At 53.3% G+C, this 26,293-nt stretch overlaps 1 protein-coding gene across 6 annotated transcripts in view; it reads right to left on the reverse strand.

Annotated features, from left to right (window-relative positions):
• Positions 1-12,826: 12,826 nt before the first annotated feature.
• Positions 12,827-26,293, reverse strand: part of BCAS3 (BCAS3 microtubule associated cell migration factor) — a 300,156-nt gene continuing 286,689 nt past the window's right edge. For 5 of the 6 annotated variants that reach the window (XM_082294442.1, XM_082294446.1, XM_082294444.1 and 2 more), the window contains one exon: positions 12,827-13,715. In XM_082294442.1, the coding sequence (XP_082150568.1) occupies positions 13,567-13,715 (149 nt within the window). In that variant the 3' untranslated portion in view covers positions 12,827-13,566. The remainder of the gene's footprint in view (positions 13,716-26,293) is intronic. The other variant, XM_082294445.1, reaches the window with a different exon arrangement.

Genomic DNA, 26,293 nt, shown 5'->3' on the forward strand with positions numbered 1-26,293 from the left:
AAAAGAAGAAGGTGTCGGAAGCATCGGCAGTAAGAAAACATGTCAACAGAATAAAATATTAACCAATGACAGTGAAAAGTGCTCGAAATCCCACCCCCGGCTCCTTTCCGCATACCGGGTCAGCCCCGGCTGCGCCGCCGGTGCGGGGCCAGCGCGGAGCCACCTCGGCGGAGCGGGGAGCGGAGCCACGGGGGCGGGGGGCGGCGGCAGAGGCCCCCGCCGGTCTCCGTGGGGGCGGCGGGCCGGGGAGGGGGGGAGAGGCCGGGGGAGCCCGGCTGCGGCCGCCTTACGACAGATCCTGGAGAGCGGATCGCGGTGGGGCGCGCCCCGCCCGCCGCTCCGCGCACAACCGCGCACAACCGCGCAGCGCCGACGGGGCGGCCGCCGGGAGCGCGGCCCGGCGGAGAGTTGCGGGCGGCGGCGAGGCCCCGAGCGGCGACCTCCAGCGCGGGTGAGTCGCTCCCAGCCGTCGCCCCCCACCCTGCCGGCAGCCGCCCCGACCGGGGGCGGGGGGGTCCCGCCCGCAGCTCCGCGCCCACGGCGGAGGCGCAGACCCCGCCGTCGAGGCGCGTCGGTACGCGGCCGAGGGCCGGCGCGGCGGTGCCCGGCCGGAGGGGCTGTTTACCCGGGCGGGGGGAGGCAGATAAGGAGGAGGGGGGGACACTCCGGGGCTGTTTGCTGAGGGATTAGGGCCCGTCCCGCCGCGCCGGGGCCCGGGGGGGCGGCGGGCGCGGTGGGTGTCCCCTCGGAGAGGCCGGTTTGGAGATCTGCGCTGATTAACTGAGGGCCGCGGTGGCTGAAGAGGGCCCTGGCGCCAGGCGGCTGAGCCCTCACAATAAAGACCCGTCTCTTGTCACTTCATATTTACCCCCAAATCTTCAAAAAGCGCCCTGCCATCCTTCCAAGGCTCCTGCCCCCGCCGCCTGCGCTACGACCAGGAGGGACGGGGGGGTGGCCGCCGGCCCACTCCTCTGCCCGCCGGCCTGTCCCCCCCCGCCCCCGGGCCTTCTCGCTCCGCGGATGCGCAGCGAGGCGCGGCCGCAGCAGCTCGGAGCCCTCGTGGTCCTGTGTCGCTGCTCCCCGCGCAGGGTGGGATGCGGGGACCCCCGGGTGCCCCCTTCCCATCTCCGCTTCTCCTCTTTATTCCTCCGCCCCGGTTCATCCTGCTGATAGCGACCCTCGCTCGCAGCCCCCGGCGGAGCCCCATCCCCGGGCTCTTCTCGGGGCCGATCTCCACCTGCCCGCGTCCCGCGGCAGGTTCACCTCTGCCCGCACCGCGCCCGGCCTCGCACCGCGCCCTACGGGGCGGGCACCACACGTCACCCCCCGAGGCTGCCCGGGGCGGCGGGGCCGGGGGGGTCCCGCTGACCATTGAACGGGCAACGGGGACTGAAATTTAAACCCCGTTTGGACTTTGCTTCATCGCCGCCGTGGAAAACTGCTGACGGCAGCTTTGGGAAAAGTGGGGCTTGCTTGTATATTTTTTTTCCAATTTCTCCCCCCTCACGAAGGAAAAGTGGAGCCTTTCATTTTCTCGGGGCGAATCTCCCCAGCCCGGGACACGGTTCTCCCGCGGACACCTCGCCCGCTGCTCCACGGGGAGACGCGGGGCCCGGCCCTTCTGGGCCTGGAGCAGCCGTGTCCCCGAGGGCAAAGGTCGCCCGTCCTGCCGGCCCACCGGCACCCCGCCCGCGCCCCCCGCACCGCTGTAACGCCGCAAGCGGCCTCGCCTGCAGAATAAAACCGACCCAGAGAAGCCTCGTCTCCCCGACCTTCCGTAGCGACGGCCGCCGGCGGGGCTGCGGGGATGGGGGACTAACGGGGACCGGGTACCATTGGGGACCGGGGTACCCACTGCGCTTCTACCCCTCGCGGCCCCGGTCACGACAGGCGCAGACATGACCCAGGATCCTGCACCGATGGACGGGCCATGCCCGCCCATCGCCCGTCGGTGACCGAGCACCGGGCAGGGAGAGAGGAGGCAGCGGACTCGGTTCCCGTCCCGACGAACGGTGACGAGAAGTGTTTCCGCGCAGTCCCCTTCCAGGGAAGGTTTTCCAACCTGCCCCAGGGCGCTGCAGCGCTCGGGGCCACCGTGCCCGGCTCCTGGGAGCCGTCCCGGTCGCCCGCGGGCTGGGCTCTGCGCTGGCCAGCGGTCCCCAGGCTGGGCGTATGGAGACCCGGTTTGTCTCGTGGATTCGTCCCGGGGATCCGCCCTGGGATCCGTCCCCGTTCAGCCCGGGGAAATCGTCCCGTCAGGCCGCCCCCGCCCCCCACCCGCCCCGCATCGCGGCCCTGCTCGCTCTTCCCCTTTCATCTCTGCCCATCTCCACTCATCATCCCTTTTCTATTTTTAGCCGGTAGACTTAGGCCTTGGCGCCAGGCCGTTTAAGACCTGTCAAAGTCCTTCATATTTCCCTCATGTCACATGGACCTTTCGCTCCCTTCCCCGCGCCATGCGAGGGCCGTAATTTGGATCTGTGAGCTGGTGAGCAAATGCAATTTGCTCTTCTCCATCGCTGTGTTGTCTCCGTGACCCCAGCCAGCAGGACGGCTGGTGTCCTGTCCGGGGCACTTACACAAATTGCGGGTGATTGATGAAAAATAACAATTCTCACAAGCAGCCGGGCCTCCGCCTTCCCCTCCTCCCGGCTCCACCGGGCTGCGGCGGCCCCGTGCCCCGGGGAGCGCTCCCCCCCAACGGGGTGCGCCGGCCGCGAAAGGGGCTCCAGGCGAAAGGGGTTTTCTTGTGCCCAGGGCGAGCCATCGGGCCCCCCATTCCCGGCGGTGATGCCACGGCCAGAGGAGACCCCCCGAGCCCTTGGGAAGGGCGGGCCGGCTGCTCGCACCTTCCCAAGCTGGGGGAGTCGAACGGGGGTGGAAACAGGAGGGAGAGAAACGGTGCCCCAGGGTTGGGCTCCACGATCCTTCCCCGGGAGCTGCCGGACAGACAGACCTGGGGATGTCAGAGACGCCCCGAGCGAAGCCGCAGGTGCGAGGTGGGGGAGCTCCCTCCGTCCCGAAGGGGACCGGGTCCTCGCGGGACTCGATTGCCCCTCCAGCCCCGGGGTGCGTCCCCCGATCGCCCCTGCAGCCTCAGCTGGGCCGTGGGGCAGGCGGGGAGGAGGCGAGGGGCGGCCCCGCAGCCTCAGCAGCTTCCTCGGTCCCTCTTCTCCGCTCCACCTTAGAGAGGAAGAGAACTCCACGTGTGACGAAACTGTCCTCGTTTGATCTCACCCACCCGCGCCCAGGACACCCCTCCTCCGCTTTCCTTCTCCGGGGCGCCGCATCTCCCCTCACACCCTTCGGCGGGGTGGAAAACCCCTTATCCCCGGAGATCCCGGGAAAACGACTCTGCCCCCCGCCGTGCTCCGGTGCCCGCTGGAGGGGACGGGAAGGGGCCACCGGGCACGGGGGCCCGGCTGATGCCCTTTTACCGACAGCCGCCGAGAGATGCTCGGTCTGACACCGCCACCCTCCTTTTCCTCCCGCTGCGCGGCCGCGGAGTTGCGCGCCCCTTCCGTGCGCAAGGAACCCCGCGGAACCCCGCCAGCGCGTCAGCCCCCGGGCCGCCCCCCCATCTGAGATCCCCCTGCCCGCAGACTGTTTAGATTTCTCTCCAGCTTTAAAGAAAATATTTCCAGTAATCCAGATTTCTGGAAAATAACAACATGCGGGGAGACGCAGACACAAACGCCGCTGAAGTTTATCCAGAGTTTGAACAATTTATAAACACATTTCCCAGCCTGTTTGGCAGGGCGGGCGGCGAGTGACCCCGGCCCGGCCGGGAGGAGACACACGCATCCTCCATCCCCCCGTTACTCCCCGCCGCTTGGAGCTGTGAGCTTGCTCAGCCCTGCGCTTAATTGAATTTTAAATTATTTTATTATGTTTTTTAGTTACGGAGCGCTGTCCCTGCGCGGGGGCGGAGTGACCCCCTCCAGCCCCGCGCACCCGGGGCTCTCCACGTCGGAGCGCGTTGCCGAGCGCGCACTGAGCCCGCTGCCTTAAAAGGAGACGGGAGCCCCGGTCCGGGTCGTGCCAGAGCGGGGGGACCTGCCTGGAACCCGGGCTGGCACCGAGGATGGGGATGGGAACGGGTGCAGGGATGGGGATGGAGGGGCGCGGTGCGGGATCATGCAAATCCCTCTGTTTAAAAAACTTCCATTTGAGAAAGTGTGTCACATCCCGGCGCAGGCGCCTAATCCCGGGCTAATGGCATTATCGCCGCCTCATCGCCGTCATGGGATGGGGCCGGGGGCGAGCACCCCCCGCCCGCCGCCACGCGTGACCGCGGCTTGGTCCTGCGGGGAAACGGAGCCGCAGATCCGCCCCGCTCCGTCGGGGTGCTCCTTGTCGGGAGCCCGGGGTCGGTGTCGCTGCCCTTCCCGGGTCCCTTGGTTCCCCCTCGGAGACTCTATCGGCGCCCATCGATAACCGGGGTCCCGCGGTCCTCCCGCGTTCCCCGAGCGAAGCCGGTCTCGGGAGGGGCGAGCCGGGGCTCGTCTCTTAAATCAAACAGCTCCAGCAAACGGCGTTATTTGATAAAATGATGCTGTTGGGGTCCCTGCCCTGCTTTCTCTCCGGATTAACAGCGAGGATTTGGGCTCGTTCTGCTGCACAGTGCCCGGAGTGGCCGGGACGAGGCCGCCTGACTCCCGCAGCCGGAGACGTCCTGGCGGAACACGGGAAAAGTGACAGAATCGGCGGTTCTGGGAGAAGAGAAAAAAATCACTGGGGGGCTCCACACCTGATACAACCTCCCCAGTCGCCACCCCCAGAAAGCTGCCCTCTGGGAGGGGGCCCTGCCTGTACCTGGGCAACAAAATCCTTGAGGACAGGGGGCATCTCAGTTTCTCTCCCTTCTTAGTTTTATTTTTCAAACTGTTCCTGATGGATGCAGTCCCCTCCTGTTGCCTCTGGGAGGGGGAAGGTGCAGGGTAGCCGCCAGCCCCACGAGGGTCACTCAGCCCTCCTGGTCCCCAGGCCCCCTTGCATCCCCAGAATCCCTTTTCTCCCTGTTTGGGGCCAGGAGTTTGGCAGGAGTTACAGAAACAAAGGAAGGATGAGTGAGCTGGCCCTGTGTGGGCAGAGCCGACAGGGTCTCACATCTTGGCCTGTTTGCCTCAGACGGGATCTGGGAACTTGTCTGGAATCACATCTAAAGCAGGATCTGACGCCGCTGCTCCCACGTCACGTGAGTTGTGGTTTTGGTCTAGGTTTGACTTTTAGAATTGCAGAAAATCACTGTCTCGTGTTTATAGGAGACAGCATTTCACTGGCGAGAGAATAAAACCAGCCAGAATAAATCACGAGCTGGTCTTGGGCAGGAAAAACACTTTTCATTGCACCTGTCCCTTTCCTGGGTGTTTCATCATGGACAAATTTGATGTGTACCAGCACTGCATGGAAAGGCCAACTCTCATAATCTTTATTTACATTTCCTCCAAACCCCAGTGCTCCTCCAAGCCACTCTTTGCCAGAGGCAGAGAGGTGGAACATGCCTTTGCAGGCAGGACAGGCTCTTCCCATCTTTCAATTCTTGAAACCAGTCTGGAAATTCAAACTGCTCTGGGGCAAGGCCTCATCTCAGCTCTGCATCCAGCACCATTCCCGGGCACTTCTCCATTGCACTTAATTTTCTCATTGCCCAGTTTTTTCCTCAGTTCTCTGTAGGTGCTGGGCTCTTGCACTGACCATCCCGGGGAATATGGGGGTCTTGGCATGGGCACACAACACGCTGAAACCTGCCACCCTCAAGCCCCTCTTTTCCAGCTCCTCGCCCACACGAGCTCTGCAGTGCTGGCAGATTGCTCTCCAGGGCGTGTTTTCCATGGATACCTCAACGGAGACAGCACCAAATAACAAGTAAATAACAGCCCCGACGCCGGGCTGCCGGCACAAAGCAAGCAATTGCCCTTCACGTAGGTCACTAATCTCTTGACACATGGTCTTTGAGACCTGGGCCACGGGGAGGGAGGCTGAAAGGGAAGAAAAGATAGTGGGGACAATGGCGGGGCCTCCGGCTGGCTAATAACCCTTCTCCCAGCTTTGTCTGGGTACACTCAAAGTGACGCTGGGATCAATTCACCTCCCCTGGAAAAACCACGCTCCTGCCCCCGCCGTGGTGCCCGGGAGAGTCCCGACTCACCGGGCTAAGTGCAAAGCTTGAGTTGCTGCAGGTATTAATAGCCCCCATTTTGTAGCCAGCAGTAATTCCCTCCTGTGTTTTCCCCTCCACGCTGAAAACAAACCCTTCACTTGATCCGTTTGTTCTCTCCAGTTGCCATCTGTCTTCCATCCTTCAAATCTCACCTTAAAAACAGTGCCTCTTGAGCAAATCCTCCCCGCCAGCCCCGCGTGCCGTCTCGCCCGGCGCAGGCCTGACACTACAAGCGCTCATTGAAGTGAAGGGGATTTGAGAGCACACAGGACACGGCGGGATTAAGGCCACAGATTGTGCTCCCCTGGCTGCAGCTCTGCCTGCTTGGAGCTCTGCTCCCTCCCCTTTGCTCCAACAAGGTGGCCAGTGAGTGGGCATCCCCATCCCTCTGCCCTTTAGGTGCTGGTGGGATACAGGGAAGCACCTGAGCTGGGCTCCCTGGATGCCTCCAGGTCCTTTGCTCTGCAGGTGGAAGCAGGAGAGGTCACAGCCTGGTGTGCCCTGGTGAGGAGGCACAGGGGGCTGCTGTTTGCACAGGTGCTGTCTCATCTCATGGCATCCCATCCCATCCCATCCCATCCCATCCCATCCCATCCCATCCCATCCCATCCCATCCCATCCCATCCCGTCCCGTCCCGTCCCGTCCCGTCCCGTCCCGTCCCGCACCACCCAGGGGCAGCATCTGCGGGGCGGCCCCGGCCAAGCCGTGAATCACACGCACATCAAAGCGCCGGCAGCAGCACTGGAGCGCTCACAGCCCCGGCAGCCGCTCCGAGAGGACAGTGCCTGTGCAGATGTTCAGCAGCAGCTTTTCGCAATTACAGAGAGCAGCAGAATTTACCAGAAAACCCAGGGAAGGGAAGGGAAAGAGTCCTCGCTGGTGGAGGGCCGGAGCAAAGAGCCCACACATCCCTTGAAGCTTCAGACAGTACATCACCAATTCCCTCCATTTTAGCCCCAGTACTACATTGCATTACTTCACATTCCCCTCCAGCCCTTGCTGTGGTGGGGGTCACCTGCTCCCATCAAAATGTTGGTCTTCTTTTGGAAAACCCTTCCTTGCTGGGCTTCAGGGGCATAAAGAGGAGCTCAGACACCCGATCCAAGCCTTTGGAGCTGGTGAGATTCCTCCTGGAAAATAAACCCCCATGATATCAAAGCTAATCATGTGACCCACAGCAGGGTGACACATGGTGTTTTTTGGTTGAGCCTGGCAAGGGCAGCCCCGATCCAGCTCCCACGGACACTGTGGACTACCAGGAACGGGAGTCTCATAGTCCAGTCAGTCACCCGGGCAGGACAATGGCATCACTCCCACGTGACAGCTGGACTTTCCCCTTTCAACAGCAAAAAGAGCAAAATTCAATGTACCTTGAGAGGTGGCTGCAGTGTGGGCACCCTGGGTGGAAGGAGAGGCAGTGGGACGTGCCCGGTCTTTCCACTGGGAGTCATGGAATGGGTGCAAGGTGGGAAGGGGAGCAGGGTACAGGGCCAGATCTTCACCCTGGGCTGCAGGTGCTCTCTCTGGTTTTCTGCTTGAATGAAGCTGCTGCTCTGAACATGGTTCATAATCTTCAGCCCACAGCAGACCCTTGCCAAAGTCCTCTCCCCAGATTGCTCAGGAAGGAATGCACTCGTCCATCGTTCCCACCCTGCCACCTATGGCTCATCCCAGGAGAGTCTCCTCCTCCTTGGGGGATGCAGGGATGCTGTGATCCCTCCAGAACACATCACGGGGTCCCTCCTCCCACAACCCCACTTTTTAAGTGAAAATACACTTGGTTCTCTTCCTTGTCTGCTTCCCATGGCCCCATGAGCTGACACTTCCCACGTCTCCAGAGAAGGGTCTGGAGGGAGAGGCGCTGGATGGGAGTGGGATTAATGCCCAGCTGGCACTGAGCTGCCACATGGGCAGTGGCACCACCTTTTATTAATGTCCTGTAATAATATTGTAAATACTCACTGGGAAATAATTATATCCTATAAGAGAAGCAGCAGCCTGTGATTTGAGCCAGGACTGGTTCGCAACACTTGTTTTTAAGAGACGTTTCATGTCTCGTTTATAGATTAGATTTTAACCTGACAACCTTTTAACATTGTATTAAATTAGAAATTAACTTTGTATGACTGCTCACCACACAATTGACCCACTGATAGGCTGCGTGCTAGGTTATGTTTCAGATACCTTTCAGACAGCAAAGTTCCCAGGAAAATTCAGAGCCTCCTCCTTGACTTAGACCAGGGTTTTGCTATTCATTAGTATTTATGATCAGGTGGCAGGAATGCTTTCCATGGAGGGAGGGCTTCCAGGGAGCAGCATCCCTGCACTGTGCCCATCCCCTGGGATGTGATGGAGGGAAGGAGATGGAGGCGACAGGGAATGCTGCAAGCCCCTGACCCTTCTGTCAGTATTTTAGCGTAATTTCCTGTGGCAGAAATTCCCAAGAAAGGCAAAAATTCAGCCTGGGAACTCACTGACAGATGCACAGCTTCAAATTAGGTCTGAGCCCAGGGAGGGATGGGTGGCAATTGATGGGACAGTGTCAATGCCCAGGCACAGCCAGGAATGGCCGCGTGTCCCACGGGCAGGGGGGACATGTGGCATGTCCAGCAGTGCCGCTGGACAGGATGGGCTTGGCCTGGGCAGAGTTGGAGGACCTGGGTGCAGCCAGGGGACAGGGAGGCAGCGTCCCCGCCACGTCCCCGGTCCAGCTCCGGCGCTGGTGACTCGTACCCCGCTGGGTCCTGCCCTTCGCTTCCACCGGGGTAAAGGCATTTTGTGGGATAATTGAAACCTGTCCCCAGCACGTGCCGGAGGCGGGGGCCGAGCGGGGACAAACCCGGTGACATCAGTCAGAGGAGGTCTCATCCTGTCGGGCTCGGAGGACTCTCGAGCACGAGCCCAAATTTACACTGGTGTTCCATTAATGTCACGGGACAGCGGGAGACCGAGCAGCCCCTGTGCCACGATTTTCCACCGCGGGGACAGAGGGGATGCTCTGCCCGGCTGTGCGGGGCAGGGACAGGTGAGGGGCACAGCTGAAGCCTCTTGTCTCTTCCCAGCTCTGCTCCCAGCAGCTCTGCCCCTACACTCGGGGAGCGGAGAGCTCGGAGAGGGGCTCCTGCCGTCCCCGGGACAGGCGCTGCCGCAGACAAATGCTTGTCCCGGTGCCTTTTCCATCTGTGAAACAGGCCAAGCAGTGGATTCAATTATTTTTCTTCCTAGCACACAAGCCACTAATCATTTATTGCATTAAAACTCCCCCCGTCTCCACAACTTTTGTTCCCGTTTTATCCAATTAAAACTCAGGGTAAAAAAAAGAAAAGTTTCGTTTTCTCCTTTTTGCAATCACAAAGACCCGATCTCAGCCCCATTGACTCGCTAATTGTAAGCACTCAAACGGTTGGGTTTAAAGTTACACTTAGCAGCTGTGAAACATTAGGGCGAAGTGATTACAACCTACTGGAGGATACCGAACATTTTTACAATATCTCAGGAGCATAAGGGAAAGACAACAGGAAATGGCGCAAACTTTCCTACCCTGCACAGCAACAAGCCAGAGCAAAGGAGTGAGAAAATAAATGTAGAGACGTGGCACAGACGTGGTTTGGATCCTCAAAAAATTACTAAGGAAGCCCTGGTGAGAGCACCATGGATTTACCCTCTCGCTCGGGCGGTCAGAGAGGACGGGGAGCAGCGTTCAGGGATTTGACAGCTGCACTTTGCAGCAAAACTCTGCTCTGGGCTCTCAGCTGAGGAAGGAGGATGGAGAGCTTGGCAGTATTTTGCCAGTCCTTTGCCTTCTGCCAGCCTCGTCCCCAGCAAATGTTCTGGGTCTGGGGAATGCTGCTCAGGGCAGGACACACCAGAGTCTGTCCTCTCAGAGGGACAGGGACAGGATGGGCTTTGCCTGGGCTGGGGCTCAGCAGGGCTCAGCATCCCCAGCAAAGCCACCAGATCCTGAGCTCCATGCGCTCTGCAAAGCACCAGGAAACCCTGATGGATACACCCAGGCCCTGGACTCGTCCTGAGATTTGATTTCATTTGAACTCCAAGCTGTCACATTTGGAGAACCTTTGACTTCCCACTCTTTTTCAAGCAGCCCAACATCTCCCTCCCATGATTTAAGCCCGCTACACGCGTGTGTTTATTACAGAAACCAGGGTAGGATAAGAAAGCAATATTTCATGTTAATTCATGAAATCTGAACTCAACTTTTAATAGAGGAGCCCCACTTTATGCCCAGAATGATATACAGTCCGCCCTGCTTTAAATGAGACGTTTTGCCTTTTGAACTCAGCAGGAGCCCTCTGCTTACGACTACTGGAAACAGTTTAAAAACCTGCACGTCCCTGTGTCTCCTGGGCTCTTTGGTTTGTATCATGGCACAACATTCTTGCTGGGCTGCCAGCTGCTGTGCTTGAGAACCTGGCATGTCAGAAACTCACCTGGAGAATTTCCACAGTGACGGGAGCTGCTCGCCCGAAATCCTGCAAAGACCATGAGCCTCTGGTTATTTTTAAGTGGGGTTTGGATCCAGTCCCTAGACTGAAAACCTGTTTGTGTTAAAGTCAGGGGCAAACCTCCCTTAAGAGCAGCTTCTAGACTCATCAAGGAACAGAAATATTCCATCCTGGTGCCTGAAAATGAGTTCTCACATTGCTGCTGAGGTTGAGGAGGAGGAAAGGTTGTGTGGCATGAGAACACCTGGCACCCAGTTGAAATGGGGGGCTTTTAGGGCCATGGGTGGGAGCAGGAGTGTGGTGTGAGTGAAGAACACAGTGCAGGGATGTGTTGCATCAAATAGAATTATTGATGAATCAGACCCCATAGAGTTATTCTTGAACCAAATCCTATAAAATTATCATTAAATCAGACCCTAAAGACCTTAGAATTAGTGAGAACTCAGACCCTATGGAGTTATCAATGAATCAGATCCTATACAGTCATCACTGCAACACACTCAGTTTTCTCTGGCTCACAGAAGAGCTGGAACTCAGTGGTTATTCTGCTGGGTCATCTGTGAAAGTATCAAATTAAAGTTAAATTAGCCACCTCATAGCAATGCTTATTTTTTTTTTAGGCTCTAGGCTTTCTTAACAGTTTGGCTATGGGGCGATCGACAGCAGGGAATTTAGGACATTCTTTTCAATGAACCAGACTGAAAATATTTTGGTACAGCCCCAGTTTGTAGGGTTTTTTTTTAATCTCCCCCCCCCCCCCCCCCACTTTAAACAAAACATCCTGATTCAAAGGAGCTTCTTGCAGACTGGGAATTTCCACATGGCCATATTGCAGCACTTATAAAAAGTGATTTAATGCCTGCCAACAACAAATACATTTGCAATGACACCACTGTGTGTTATGTGCTATCCTACTTTGTGTGCTCAGTCAGAACCAGCCAGGCTGTCCCAGGCAGGACGGAGAAGAGCCTCGTTCCTTCCTCTGCAAGAACTTTGTCCCTTACCCTGCTCCTTGGAAAGCCTGAAGGGAAACAAGCATCACGGTGACAACACAATCCCTTCTGTATGTGTTAATCTGGATTTTGTTTGAACTTTTGGAGCTGACCTTGGCTTGAACTGTGTGAAAAACCCTGACTGGTGTGGACTGACTTGACCCTGCGGTCCCATTTGTCCGCGGTGCCAGTCCTGCCCTCAATCCCGTACTTCAAGCCTTTATTTTACAGACAAAAAGGAACATAACATTACAGCAGATATAGCCAGCGGGCCGGAGCTGCAAGTACTTACTTAGAGGCAAAACTCTTCTCTGATTTCATCCCAAGGAAGTTATTTTTTTGCTTGAGAAGAGACTGACTGAAAACCAAGCAAGAAACTGAAATTATTGCTATAAACTCTCGCTTTTTATTAGCGGTTTCCAAGCCTGAAGAAAACAAAACCTTCTGAGTGGCTGTGTTACAGTTAAAAGTAAAGCAAAAAAAAAAAAACCCCAAACCAAGCCCAAGACTGAACTGGGTGTTTGGGGATGGAGTAGGAAGAGGGTGGTTGGTTCTGCATCCCTTGGTGTAGCTGGCTGGAGCTGTAAGATTTGTGGGTTTAGATAGTTTCCTCTGCTTGCCATGACTCAAACGGCTTCTATTAAAAACAAGTAGTGGGAAGGGAATTTCATAAGCTGACAGTCCCATCTCACTCTGCTTCTAGACACAAGTTGGCTGAGATGTAGGAATTTGTGTGGTTATGATGTGTGAGCCCAGGACTGTTTTATCAGCAGGGTTATGCAGTGCTAGCTCTGACTGTGCACGTTCAGAAGGGTGCAGAGGTTCAGGCTGTTCTGCAAAGCCACTGATCCATGATCCTACAACAGAATGGATGGAAGTGGGTGCCTCTGCTTCCACCGCTTGGTCCTTGTCCACTGAAATCAGTGGGATGAAGAAACAGTGCCCCAACCAAAGCAGGGAGCTGGGTGTTGGTTTTCAGAGGTGCCAAGAGGGTGCAAGGCACACCACCTAACACCTTGTTTTTAAAAATCCTGCCTGTGCACATGAGGACAAGGAAACGGGGAGGCAAAACCATGCTAGACTGGCTGCATAACAGCCACTGATGGCTTTAATTAAAGCCCTCAGGTCAGTAAATACGCACAGAGTCTGGTCCAGGGAGATACACAAAGCCCACAGTCAGCCCAGTAACGCTCCACGAACATTGCCATTTAAGCAGTTTCTTGTTTAACTTAGATTTATTCAATGACACATGCATTTCTGGACAGATATCTGAGTTCCAATGAACAACTTTTATAACCAAATATGAGAAATCCGTGACTGCAGTTAGTCAATTAAGTACATTTCTAAAATACATGACTAGAAGAAAAACGGAGAAAGAGAGAGAATTCTTCCAAAGAACAAAAAGAAACATTTCCATTTGCAATACTCCTGGCATTGATGAGTATCAGAGGGGAAGAAGGGCAGCAAGGAGACGTGACGAGGAAGGAATAACATCATCAACCCTGTCCACAGAAAGTCCTCCAGTTTCCAGTCTCTCCAGTTCATCCATTAATGCTCGGCACTTTCACGAACGGTGAGAGCTCCTCTGAGTTACGGAGATTCATCTCTCAGCATGAAAAAAGCAGAGAAACCAAGCTGTGAAACCATGTGCTTGACCCAAGATGGCTTAGGAATATTTCTCCTCACCCAACCTCTTCCTGAAGACAGCGAGAAAAGAAGCCGCAGAGCTATCAGGACTGAAGATGGAGCCTCTTCATATTGCACAGGAACACAGAGTCAAGATTTCATGAGTATGTTTCAGGAAGGTTTAAGAGTCGTCAATAATCATCAGCGTAACGAGAACCATCCCATGCTGCCGGGAGCTGGCAGGTGACAGACACAGCAGGATTGTTTGGGGGAGAGGCGGCTCGTTACCCTGTCTGGATCTCTCCCTGATGGGCGGCTCGTTTAGGGGAATCCCGTGGGGAACAGGCTCAGGGGCTGGTTCTCGTTAGTCGGGAGGGGTGACCGGTAGCCATCGAAGTTGCGGGGGATGCTGCCGCTGGTGGAGCCGGAGCTGTTACTGAGCGTCTCTATGCTTCCCTCTCGCTGAAGCTCTGCAAGGGAGAGAGAGAGCAGGTCCTGGTTAGTGTTTGGGATAAACCCCCGGTATCAAGACAGATGCTTTACTGTCAAATCCCTTTGCTGCTGCATTGTTCAAATGTTTGCTCATCGTCCTTCTTTTTGGGGCCGATTTGGGAATTGCTCCTGAGGAATGCCAGCTCCTGGTTCTACTTCTCTCCAGCTGGGCTCACAGCTCAGCTGAGCCAAAGATGGAGGCATTACCTGCTGCCCTTCCCCGGGGTCGAGGCTGCTGACAGAGGACATATCAGGCCTCCACAGTGGGGATCTCATGGCTGAACTGAGCAGGGTATGAAGGGGACGGGGGCAGAAGATGGAACATCTTCCCTCCCAATTATGCTGGGAAGGGGGACTGGCAGAGTGTGCACCAGCAGTGCATAACCACTGCCATTCCCCACCTTGGGAACACCAGGGACTTTCCACAGCTCTTTATCCTGCCCAAATGGACATAAATAACTCTGCTTTTTCAAGTCAAAGAGAAAATACCCCTTTTCTCAGCCGTGCCTCACAGCAAAAGAGAAAGCAGCCAGGCTGTGGCTGTCCCTCTCCTGGTCACACCCACCCAGACATCTCCCCTCTCTGACCTCCCAAAGCCTTTAGTGCTCCCTAATCTGCAAACAGGAGGATTTTTGGTGTGCAGGGCATCGTTTCCAACCGTGGCCTCTCTGTGAGCCACTTGAACCCCGCAGTTGACTCGGTGGCCACTTGCAGCATCCCCCCAGCAGCACTCAGCAGTGGCATGCAGCAGGGACATGAGGCAGAGCCCCAGGGATGGCACAGGAATCCTTCCCCAGAGTGATGGTGGTGACAGGATACAAGAAATATTCCAGGGAGTTGTGATGTGCGACGCTGAGCAGGACTTTGTGCAGCCTGGGCTGGAGGGGATGGGATGGGGACAGGAGTTTTGGGCAAATTCATCTGCTGCCAAGGGGGAAAGAGGACCTGAGGGGGCTACAAGATGGCTGGAGAAGGACTAAAAAGTCCTATAAAAATAAGGGCACAGAGTGATAGGACAAGGTGGAATGGCTTTAAATTGGAAGAGAGGTTTAGACTGGATTTTGGAAAGAATTGTTCCCTGTGAGGGTGGTGAGGCCATGGCACAGGGTGCCCAGGGAAGCTGTGGCTGCCTCATCCCTGGAAGTGTCCAAGGCCGGGCTGGATGGGGCTGGGAGCAAACCTGGGATCATGGAAGGTGTCGCTGCCCATGGGAGGGGGTGGAATGGGATGAGCTTTAACGTCCCTTCCAACCCAAACCTTTCTCTGGTCCTATATAAGACTTGGCTGGGGTGGAAAGGAGCTGCAGGAGCTGGAGGAGCAGTGCCTGCTCTGCTCTCTGCTAAATATTCCTGCGCCTCCACCACTTCCACTGCCTCACCTGGGATATTTAACCTCCTGTAAACACCACAGCGGTCCTTTGGCTGCAGTGGGACTCCGTGATAAGGACAGATCTATACACAAAGTACAGGGAACAGCAAAAAGTCAGCTGTTCCCTAAAACAAAAAGCATCCCACCCCAGCATCCTCTGGCACTGCCCTGCTCCCCTCAGCACCTGGGCACTGCAGGGCCAGCAGCCAGGCGAGCACACACCTAGTAGTGAGGGCTGTGGGATTTAATCCCTCATCCTGAAGGTAACCTGCAACGGAGATAATCTGCCCAGGATACAAGGAAAACAAATCAGCAGGAAGCTGATCACCCTGAAAGCAGCGCTGGTAATGACCTCAGCTGTATTCATCACCATTTCTTGCCAGTATTTCGTAAAGGAATGTCCATGTCTAAACCTCTTCATTTTCCTCACATCCTTACTCTCCCAAGAGTCCAGGAAGTAAAAACAGTAATTTAAATCAGAAATGAGTGGCGTATCCCACACTAATACTGCGCTTATCCTGTCTGATTTGGGGCTTTTATCTCCCTCAGCACACAGCTGGCTTTGCTTAAAGGTCCCACGTCAGAGCTGGGGGTGCTGGGCAGCATTGCCCGGCTCCCCCAAACCCCGGAGCGGCTCCTCCCGGGGTGACTTCACTCTCTTTTCCAGCTATAATTGATTTCCAAAGCGTTTCCAGCAAAACAAGGGAGAGGGACAGAGAGAGGAGTTTTGTTTTCCTGCGGCTCCTGCGCGGCTGTTCCTGCCCCTGGGGGCCGAGCTCCTGCCCGTCCCTCAGCGCCTGGAGCGGGACCGAGCGCCCTGTCCGGGTGGGATTTGGGGGGGATTCCGGCTCTTCTGGGGTCTGCAGGATTTCTGCAGCCGGCAGCTCCTGTCACCTCTGCGGGGGCCTGCCAGGGGGTGGCACTGCAGAGACTGATGCCAGCCAGGGAAAAAGCAGGGAGCAGGAATCAGGGATGCAGAGCGGCGGGCACAGGGCCTGGATGGAGCCCTGGCCTGGCTGTGTCCCACAGCTCCGAGCGCGGCTGTCCCGAGCTCCCCTCGCTGCTGTCAGGCAGGAAAACCTGACAATTCCTGACGGAGAGGGACAAAAGACAGGGTACAGGAGGTGCACAGGCTCTGGAGGGACTGGAGGGGATTTTCCAGTTCAATCTAGGTTAGGGGTGTCAGGCTAAAACCCGGGGAACTCCCACATCCAAGCTGCCATCCCGAGGGACACATTCCCCGTGGAATACGAGTCCGGGTGCTCCCAAACAGCTCCAGCTCTCTCTGGAACTAATTACCCGGCCGGGCAGACGAGCGGTGTATTCTGATACCCGAGGAAGCCCTGTAAAAGTGCCGCGGCTGCCGCTGTGCTCAGGAAATTGGGCTCTTGCCCTCACCCTGGGCCGACTCTGGAGCACGGCTGGGTCACACGAGGGGGGCAATTAGCCATTACATGGCCACCAGGAGCTACCTGCCCGCACAGCTGACCCCCAGCACCACAGGCAGCACATCTGCCTGCGTTTCCCCCAATTGGACTGTTTCATTAATAATAAATAAATAAATAAATAAATAAATCCAGTGTGTGCTATTTTTCTTCCTCCCAGCCCTTAGAGCAGATAAGGGCACGGCAGAGGAACTTCAGTGCCATTCCCATGGGAAGCCTGGACAAGACTGGGAATGGCTCCATGACATGGGGACACCCTTCCTGTTAGAGAGTGAAAACTGAAGGACAATTTTCTCATAGACCCAGCACCTGGACAGACCAAACAAGTGTAGAAGGAGTTGCATGGTGGGGCTGTTGGCTATCAGGAGAGGCAGGTCCCCTAAAGCCACCCCGGAATGGGACAGCCAAGCCCCTGTGGCACAGCTGAAGGAGCTGAAACACTTCCCACCCTAAAAAGACACATCACACAACCGGTCAGGCCACTGATGTCCTCTGTGCTGGGAACATGCTGAAAAACACAAAATAGGAGCAAACCTCCATGGAAAGATGGGACTGGGTGTCAGCAGAGCCCAGAGCAGCAGGATCAGGGAACAGCAGCACTCCAGCAGAGCAGGACAGTGCTGCCCAGGCAGTGATTCCGTTCACGCCGGTGGAGTTACGCCAGGAATGGACGTGGCCCCAGCAAGTCTGAGGGTTATTGTATCTGCATTCCCCCATGCATACACTGTCGAGATGTATTAACTTCCTTAAATGTACCAGTAAAACAACCTCTTATGATACACTTTAATGAACTTGTACAGTAGCCAACAAATTGTGCATCATATAAAACCCATTCGGCCTTATAGACTCTCTGGCTATTTTGTAATAACTGCAATTTGCTTCTGCTGAAGCAAGATAACCAGGGTTGAGAAGTCAGGCTTTGCAGAAACCTAAATATTTGATTTGGGGGGGAGTGGGTGGGAGAAGGAAGAAAGGGGCCTCTGGGAGCTATTTATGGGGTCAAAATAACATGAGACCTGCTCTTCTCGTAGCATTTCCACCATCAAGGAAATGAAATACTGTGAGAAGACCAGCACTTGCATTATTTTGGCCCCATAAATGGTTCCCTGAGGCTTTCAGAAGCCCGTGAAAAACAAACACAAATACAAATAAATGCTAATACTGGAAACGTAAATACTAAAACCTGCCCATGTCCCCGGAGGAAACGATTCACAAAGTCCTGCCTGCTCTAAAATAAAAAAAAAAAAAAAAAAAAAAAAAGGAAAAAAAGACAAAGGAGCTGGAACATCTGCTGAAGCCATGAGGAGAAAGTCACTTCAGGGGAGCTGGGAACAGCCCTGCCTGTGCTTTTGACAGTAACAGTAATGGGCACCGCTGGCATCACCCAGGGTCCCTGAGTAACAGGATTTTCAGGGCACACACACTTTCCACAATGGTGGAGGCAGCAGCAGCAAAAATCCTCGTGGCTGCTGGCGTGGGATGGCAAGGGGCCATCCTGAGTCCCTGGCCCACCCCAGGGCAGCCATCCCCTCTCACAGCACAGCCCCGGGCCTGCGGGAACGCTGGGACAACAATGGGGCACCAGAGGAGCTGGGAGCAGATGCTGGCTGCTCCCTGCTTGGCATCGCTGCCAGCGCTGCCCGCAGCCCTCCTGCGGCGTGGACGGCGTTCCACGAGGAACTGAAAATGAAACCTCCCAGGAAACATTTCCTTCTGCTGACATTCCCGACCGCCATGCCGCGGCCAGGCTGTCCTGTCCCTCAGTCCTCTGGTGAGCCACGCTGCTCTCCCTGAGCTGGCTGCCAAGGTGGAAGGAGGAGGAGGAAGAAGAGGAGGAGGAGGAGGAGCTGCTCTGGGGACAGCCCGGGGTCCGCAGGTCCGGGGGAGTGGTGCTGCTTGGGGTCCAGTGGGGCGGCTGCACCCTCCGTTCCAGAAAGCTCCAGGAACTGTCAAAAGGACCCCATCAAATCCAGAAAGGTACAAAGCCCTGCCAAGCCTAAATGTGAAACCATTTTATAGGGCACATTAATTCAATGCCTGAAGAAAATCTATATAGCCCTCTTTTGCCCGGAACACTCATAAATTATGCTGCCTTTCTCAGCCGTGCTCTCCTGTAGTGGCCCACTCGAAGCCCTGGTATCTCCTTTACGTCTACTCAAAAATCTCCTCTCCAGTGCATTATTTCTTCTAATGGTTTTTCCTTCCTCTCTGTTTGCCTTCCCCTCTTGAGCACAGTTTCAAAATACCCTCCCCAAATCATTTTCTGGAAGAGCCGACCCCTTCCTCTTACCTACGGAGGGGCTGCCCGGGCTCCGGCGGAGCCGTGGCCGGGATAACTGATACAATGACAGCAGCCTGATGTGTCAGGGCAGCGGGGAAGCGGCAGCAACTCTGAATACAAGAATTATTCTTCATCATCTCAAACTGTCACAACACATTACCCTCAAAGCCGCAGCTCGCTGAAGGAGTGACCCTGGACTGAATGGGAGAGTGCTCGGGGAAAGAACTAATTGTAGCCTCTTTTCACACGTCAGTCACTTTTCACAGCACCGAGCCTTTCAAGCTCAACTAATGTCAAGTTCCCTTTTCCTTTTGCTGGGCTGAGTATTTCTGATTTTTAAGGATGGCATTTTTAAAGGAACAAGGTCTCTGGTGAGGGATGAGGCCCGGGAGGGGAGGGAAGGAAGCATCGGAGTGAGCACGCATCAGAAAGTCCATCAGAAAGTCCATCAGACGCCCGAAGACTCGTTAGGAATTAAGACAATTAACAAGTGGGAATGCAGGAAGTGGGGTAATGGCCAGCAGAGCTCGAATCGCCTCGATTTCATTTCTGTCATTCACAGCAATTATTTTGGGGAACTTCTCAGGCTCTGCCGTGCGCCGAGGGGGCCACAAACGCAGGAATGCACTCGGCCCCTTCCCGAAATGAGGATGTGGGACAGGCATTTTCCAGGCATGGGGAGAGACACAAGGTGCTGCTCACCAAACCTACCCCTCCCCATCCACGGGGGCTTCTGAATAAACAGCTAAAAGGCAAAAATTCAAGCCTCACTTTAAAATCCAAGACAATTCCCTCCCTTTTGGAGAAGATTCCCTGCAGACAGGGCCCTGGGAATGCCAGCCTGGTCCATGATCTGGGGCAGGCACACATAAGGGCCCTTCATACCTCCTTGTCTTTGACTGAAATCCTGACAGATTCTGTGGCAAGGACTATTTTTTCACCCTTACATCTACACAATGCCCATCACGGGGGACTTGCAGAACTGACTGGGGCTTCCCGAGTGTTACTTATTAACTGTAATGAATAATAATTATGGAGCTTCTGCCATCTGGATTCTCACTCAAAAGGGCCCTATTTAAAGGGAACGCTAAAAGGCAATTTGTATTAACACAATGGAAGTCTTAAGGATCTCTTAAACTGTTTGTAATTTACACAACGCTCCCCAGTGAATGGGTGAGTTAAACATTTTAATTTCACTGATTGCTGCTGAAGGGAGCGGGATGTGCTCCCCGGGAGGAGCTCGAACAGGGCACTTGTACATGGAAACACTCCATCTTTCAGGACTTAGATAACATCCCAAACTCTGCTGGATGCTTTTGGCACTGTTTCTGCAGGAACACTCACTCTGAGCATCACCACTGGTGCCCAGGGCAGCTGCTGCTGCTGCCTGGGACACACAAGGTGGAGAAGAGCTCAAAAGCTGATGTGAGTTTGGAAAATACACTGGGATGCAGAAATACCGGGATGCCTGGAAATTACATCGCTGCTGCTGCACTTGGAGGTTTTTCTTGCGTATTTCCCTTTATTTTTTGTTATGAAATGCAATTATGCTAATGAGGGAGCTCTAATTATAATCCATCTCCAGCACCCTCGGCGGCTGCTCGGAGCGAGGGGCTCCAGCCCTGCTGGCAGTTCCAGGGACCCGCTGGCAGGGAGGGCACAGGGGGGCACTGCACCCCCGGGGGAACCTGTGCTTTTGGGTATTTGGATGAACAAAGATTGTTAATATTAAATTCCAGCAAAACGAAAGCACCAAGTCCTCATTAAAAATCTTAATTTTCCAAGCTGGCTTTAATTTGAGATGCTGAAATTTCCGGGCAAATGCGCGTTGCTCCTTTCCAAAGGGAGCACAAGCAAAAAGTCAGTTCTCAGTTTTATATATTGCTATGATTACAATTTCATATGGTTATGATAATGTTTAAAAGTCAATTAAAGCTGCTCTCTGCCCCAAGCCTTGTGCCTGTTCACCTGCACTGACACCCAGTGCAGTGGGACCAACTTCCTGCTGTGCTCTGGGTGGCTGTGACAGACCTGCTCCTCAGAAATGTTTCTTTTTCCTTTTTTCATAAACTCAGCGGTTTCAGAAAACAGATTTTAAACTATTTTCAAACGAGGAAATTAAAAAAAAAATTAAAACGATGGCATTTGAACATTGAAAATCAATTCCTGTGTTAGAACTGTCTCATCCTGTCACAACCTGGAAGATGCTGAGGCACCACAAAAGTACCTCCATTAAATTTGCAAGTCAAGAAGACTGGGAAACACTGCCTGAGCAACTTCTGTGAAATCAGGATTCAATGGCCTATGTAAAATATTAGTTCCTGTCAAACTACCTTACAGTAACTCCAGTGCTGAATCCACACAGAGTTGGCTCATGCCATGCACCTGAAGATGAAACCTGGCATCTTGGAACAAGGGTGGCAGGATCCAGCAAGGAGATGGGGAGGTACAGGAGGCAAGAGAGATCCAGGGGAAATGAAGACTGAGCCTTCTGAACATCAGAGTCCCTCTGAGACCCCAAATCTCATTTCTAGTGCCTGATTTCACTGCAGAGATGTCAAACAACTTAACACTTACAAAACAGGGCGGACACCTGAGCTCACAGAAATGTCTGGGTCTGCTTCAGGCACGAAGAGATTGCTGAGAAAAGGACAGAACGTTTTCCTGCACAAACTTCTAAACAGGTTGTTTACTCCTTTAAAAAGAGAACCCAGAAATCTCCATGTGACTCCAGCCCATGGAGTGGGAGATCCAAGACTCTGGCATCTTGCCAGACTTGACTCTCAGCATTTTATGGAAGGTTAAAAGTGCACCAGATAAAGGACTGGCATTTAGAGGGAGAATATTCCTCAAGATAGGCACTTTCACAATGACTTCCAGTGCTTTAAAAAAATAATCTCAATTTTCCTAGAGCTGTATATTTTTGTAAAGAGGTTTAGGATGTTTTCCTACATAAATGGCTCTTCAGAAGGATGAGTTGCCGATTTTAGCCAGCATGTGAAAATTTCAAAAGCTATGACAGTCAAATAGAAAATCATTTCTGTAGCCCATCACATCCTGCAAGCCTACAGCTCCTTGTGCAAGATTTACAGATGAGGTTTTTCACTGAACATGCAGCGATGGTTGCTTGGGTTTAAAGGAATTCTCTCTTACCCCATCCTGAAAGTTTCACTATGCTGCTACTATAGATTCCTGTAAGATATCCTATGTGGAATACATGCTTTCCTGTGCCAACCAGTGTGTGTAGACAAGTTTTTTAATGCATTTAGGCAGAACTATCTTGCATCTCCAGTTACGCAAGCAGCACATCTGTGTATATCAAACCAAAAGCATTTGCAGAGAAAACACTGTATTAAAATTCCTGGGTTTGGTCTCTCATTCCCAGGGTTATAGGAGTGCCTCCGATTGCTCAACACTGACCCCTCTGTCAGCCTCTACTGCACGAAGGAAATTACAAATTCAGAGTAAAATGCGTGTTTATGACACCTACCACGTCCTGCACCCACTGAACTCTGGGGATATTGCTCAGAAATGTTGGAGGCAATGCTCCTATTCCTGGAACATTTTCTATCCAAAGCAGGTGTGGATCTGGGCATCCCTCTTCCCTCCAGAGCTGGAGCCACTCGAGTCTCAGGACAGGGGGGTCCTGTCCCAGAGGTGGCTGAAGCAGAGACAGGGATGGTCAGGAGCCCTCAGGGAGTGCTGGGGGTCCCCTCTCCTCCTCCTTGGGCTCAGCCAAACAATCCCAGAAGAAAAGCTGGGTAAGGAAAAGCTGCCTGAAGGTCAAACCCACAAACCTGGTGATGTCCTCAGGGTCTGGGCAGTGACTGCTGACACTCTGCATGAGAATTTCACACCTGATCCTCCAAATTTCAGCTCCTTTCCCATCTAAGACCTAATTCTCTCCTCTCTGTGATGCCACCTCAGCACTGGGCCTCCTTAAAGCCTCTCAGGTAGGAAGACAAGCCCTGGGGTGGACTCCAGTGCTGAGTGTGCCTCTGTGCATCTCACACGTGTGCTCTCTGTGCTGCTGACACAAACACACTGCAGAGCTCATTGCAGAAGTATAATATTACAAAGCAAAGTCATTCTGGCACAACTTCTAGTACTTCTGACACAGAGTGGCCTTTCAGGCCAGTGAGAGGCTCTGGGCTGCTCCCCCGGTGCAGATTGATGCTGAGGAGGAAGCTAGACCAGACTGGAATTTGGGTTTGATTCAAAGGAAAAGTTAAGAAGTTTGGGGGGGAGCAGATGCTCAGCTGGTCCAAATCAGGGGAGTTTTGTTGAAGCTCACGAAATGATGTCACCACAGCCTCAGCCCTGTCTGCTCATCTAAACAGTTCAAGGCTCTCGAGTTGGGAGAGCTCAGGTGGAGATCAGGACCAGAGTCTCCTCCTCCCACTTCCCTGGCAGTAGCTCAGTGTCACTGAGAACTCCAAACCCAACCAAATAATCCCAGTTCCGAGTGCAATTTATTTAGTCTATTCACTCAATTATTTTAAAGATTATGTTGACATGGCTGCTTCAAGCAGACCAGTTTTGTAAACACAGCCCTAATTTTACAAAGCACTCGGAGCTCACAGTCATTCCCTTAAAATCACAGTTCTACCTTGACTGAGTATTAACCCAGCCTGGAAAAACAACAGCTCTGTCTTGTGGCCTCACTCTCTTGCAGGGCTGCTTGAGGCTCTTAATACACTCTCTCTTATTTATACAGCTCCAAATTCTGATGTTAGACGTAAATATGAAAGAGCCTTGATAAAAATGACATTCAAAGCTTAATTCGTCCCTTTCTTAATGGAGCTGTTGAACACAGCAATTCACATTTGTGCTCCTGAATACAGAAGGCAGCTGGAATAGTAAATTCAACATTTTTCCTTTTTGAAAGTCGTATTTTAAAAATTGTTCTAAGCACTGATTCTCTTACACTTCATCTTTGTAGCTGCACTCACAAACGTGTGGATGAGCTGCAGCTGGTGGAGGAGCTGGTGGAAGGTAACCCTGTGTGAAATCTGAAAGACCTAATGGCAAACCAAGGCATTCCTCTGGTCACATCCCCCAGAAAAGGCAATTTAAGTCATCTCAGGCTGGACAGATTCTGCCTTGGATACGGGCACCTGGCAGTGAAGTTCACATCACTACCTGCTCCTCGTGTTGTGCTCTTGTGCAGACCTTTTGCTCATATTTTGATGGGTGACTAGCCATCTTTCCAAAAGATAAACCAAAAAGGCAACACAGTCCTGGCATGATATTATCAAAAGAGTTTTTACCAAAGGGTGTGGATAAAAGTAGCCCTTAGTAGAGGCAAAAAAGCACCCCCAAATTTCAGATTAGGGATCTGTCCCTGCACAATTCACCTCCCACTGCTGCCTCCATGGCTGCAGATGAGGGAAGGAGGCTGCAGGGTTAATTTGTCTCTTGATTTATGCTTCTAAATGCCATTTCCACCTGACAAGGTGGGAGCACCCAGTGGGAATAGCTGTGGCATGTGGGAATAGATGGGAGATGCCATCCATGGGAATGCTGTGGAGAATTCCAGCACAGCATCCAAGCATCCTCCACAACACAGGGCATTGGAATCTTTTTAGGAAACTGCCACCATTTCCACGGCACTCATCCCAAACAGGGCTCTCCATCCCCAGCCCCTCTGGCTCCTGGATCAGAGGCAGCAGGGCAGGTCCTGGCTGCTGACCCCACCAGCACCTTCCTGCCTGCAGCCTTCCCAGAAAAACATCTTTGGAAAGAGTCAGAGAAGTGATACTGACCCTTTGTCTTTCACAACACCATCAAATTTTGGTGTAAACACAAAGTTCATGTGTTGGGCAGTTACTGAGAAAGTCACTGACCAAGGGAATAACAAATAAATATCCAAAATAAATAAAGAAATAAATAAATAAAAAAAGAAGATGGTGTTTTAGCTGCGGGGGTCTTTTTGGAAAATGGGATAAAATGGGTCACACAGAAAAAGGCAGCAAGCAGTTCATGTCCTGAGGTGGACTCAGGGAGGTGACATGTCACCAGCCAGCCTCACGAGCTCCCAAATTCAGGATCTCTCCACAACAGCACATAGTTGCTACTAAAATTCACCCCCTGTCTGCATAGAAAACTAATTCCCCCTTCCCCAGGATGCAGGACAGATTGAAGGGAAGCTGCTCCCTGCCTGTGGTGGGAAACGCCTCGGAGGGATCTCCGAGGCTCTCGGTGATGTCTGAGGAACACGGAGCAAAGCCAGAGAGCACCAAAGTGCTGCTACCTCAGTGAAGGAACAGCACTGAAAAGCAGAACAGAAGCAACAGGAATGAGGGAAAACCTATTTACCTTTTTTTTTAGCAGTTTTTACTCTTTTTATACATTACCTCACGTTTCCAAGCACAAAACCACCAGATGTCATTTCAGAGGGCACCAGCAGAAACACAGAAAAAAGCAGCTGCTTTATGATCTTTTTGTCTTTATGTTTTCCCTCAACATCTTTTTCATTCTCTGTGAATGCGCAACTTTTACACAGCCCCATTTTTACTGAAAGAATCTCCCTTTTGGAGGCTCAGCTACCTGCATGAACCTCTGCATGGCCCTGAACCCTTTCTCCTTTCATGGGGAAGCTGCAAACAGGGTTTCTTCATCTTCAAAACGCTTCCAACCAATTTGTCATTTTCCTTCCTCTTCATTTTTTTGGTCAGTGGATGGTACACACGATATTGAGCAATAATAACTAGAGGAGGATGAAAACTGCTGCAGCTTGAGAAGCGAGCTCAGGATATGATTCCTCCTCACCGGATGCCTGGAAGATGTCACTGAAATTCTCTCTCCCTTCGTGCAACCCGTGTGGAGCCAATATGAACTCCCAGCAAAGTGCTTAAAACCCCATTATTTATAATAACTGTTAAATGATGAGACATTGTTTACCCAGATCGCAAGATAAATTCTCACTTACAGAATGCTTGCCTGACCGTCCTGAACGTCATCTGGTTTTTATTTAAATGCAAAATGAAATTAGGCTCCCAATAACACAGCAGAAGAATTCAATAAGATGGGGCTTTTCACTTACAGTTTAATATTAACATTTTCCCATAAATGTTAATGAATAAAAGTCTACTGTTTTATGTATTATCCATGGTGGGGAGACAACAGGCTAGGAATGGAAGGAAAGCTAATCTTTTCATACCACAAATTAGGATATATACTTCAAGGAGGACTAAGTATTCCCAGCACTGCCAGGGACCAGGCCACAACCCTCCTTCCTCTGGGGGCAGCCAGTGGAGCTGATCCCATGGGGACGCTCCAGGGAGTCTCCACTGATCACTGAGATCCTCTCCCAGACAAAATCCCCTTTGGGTTTGTTTCTCTTTTTCTCTGGCCCTCTCCTTCATCCCGACCGTACCCCTGAGGCACACTATGAACATCAAAAATCCAACACCATCACTGTCCAGCAAGGCCTGATCCTCTCAGACTCCACCAAGGAGAG

This window comes from Coloeus monedula (assembly GCF_965178545.1).
Source record: "Coloeus monedula genome assembly, chromosome: 20".
Lineage (NCBI taxonomy): Eukaryota > Metazoa > Chordata > Aves > Passeriformes > Corvidae > Coloeus > Coloeus monedula.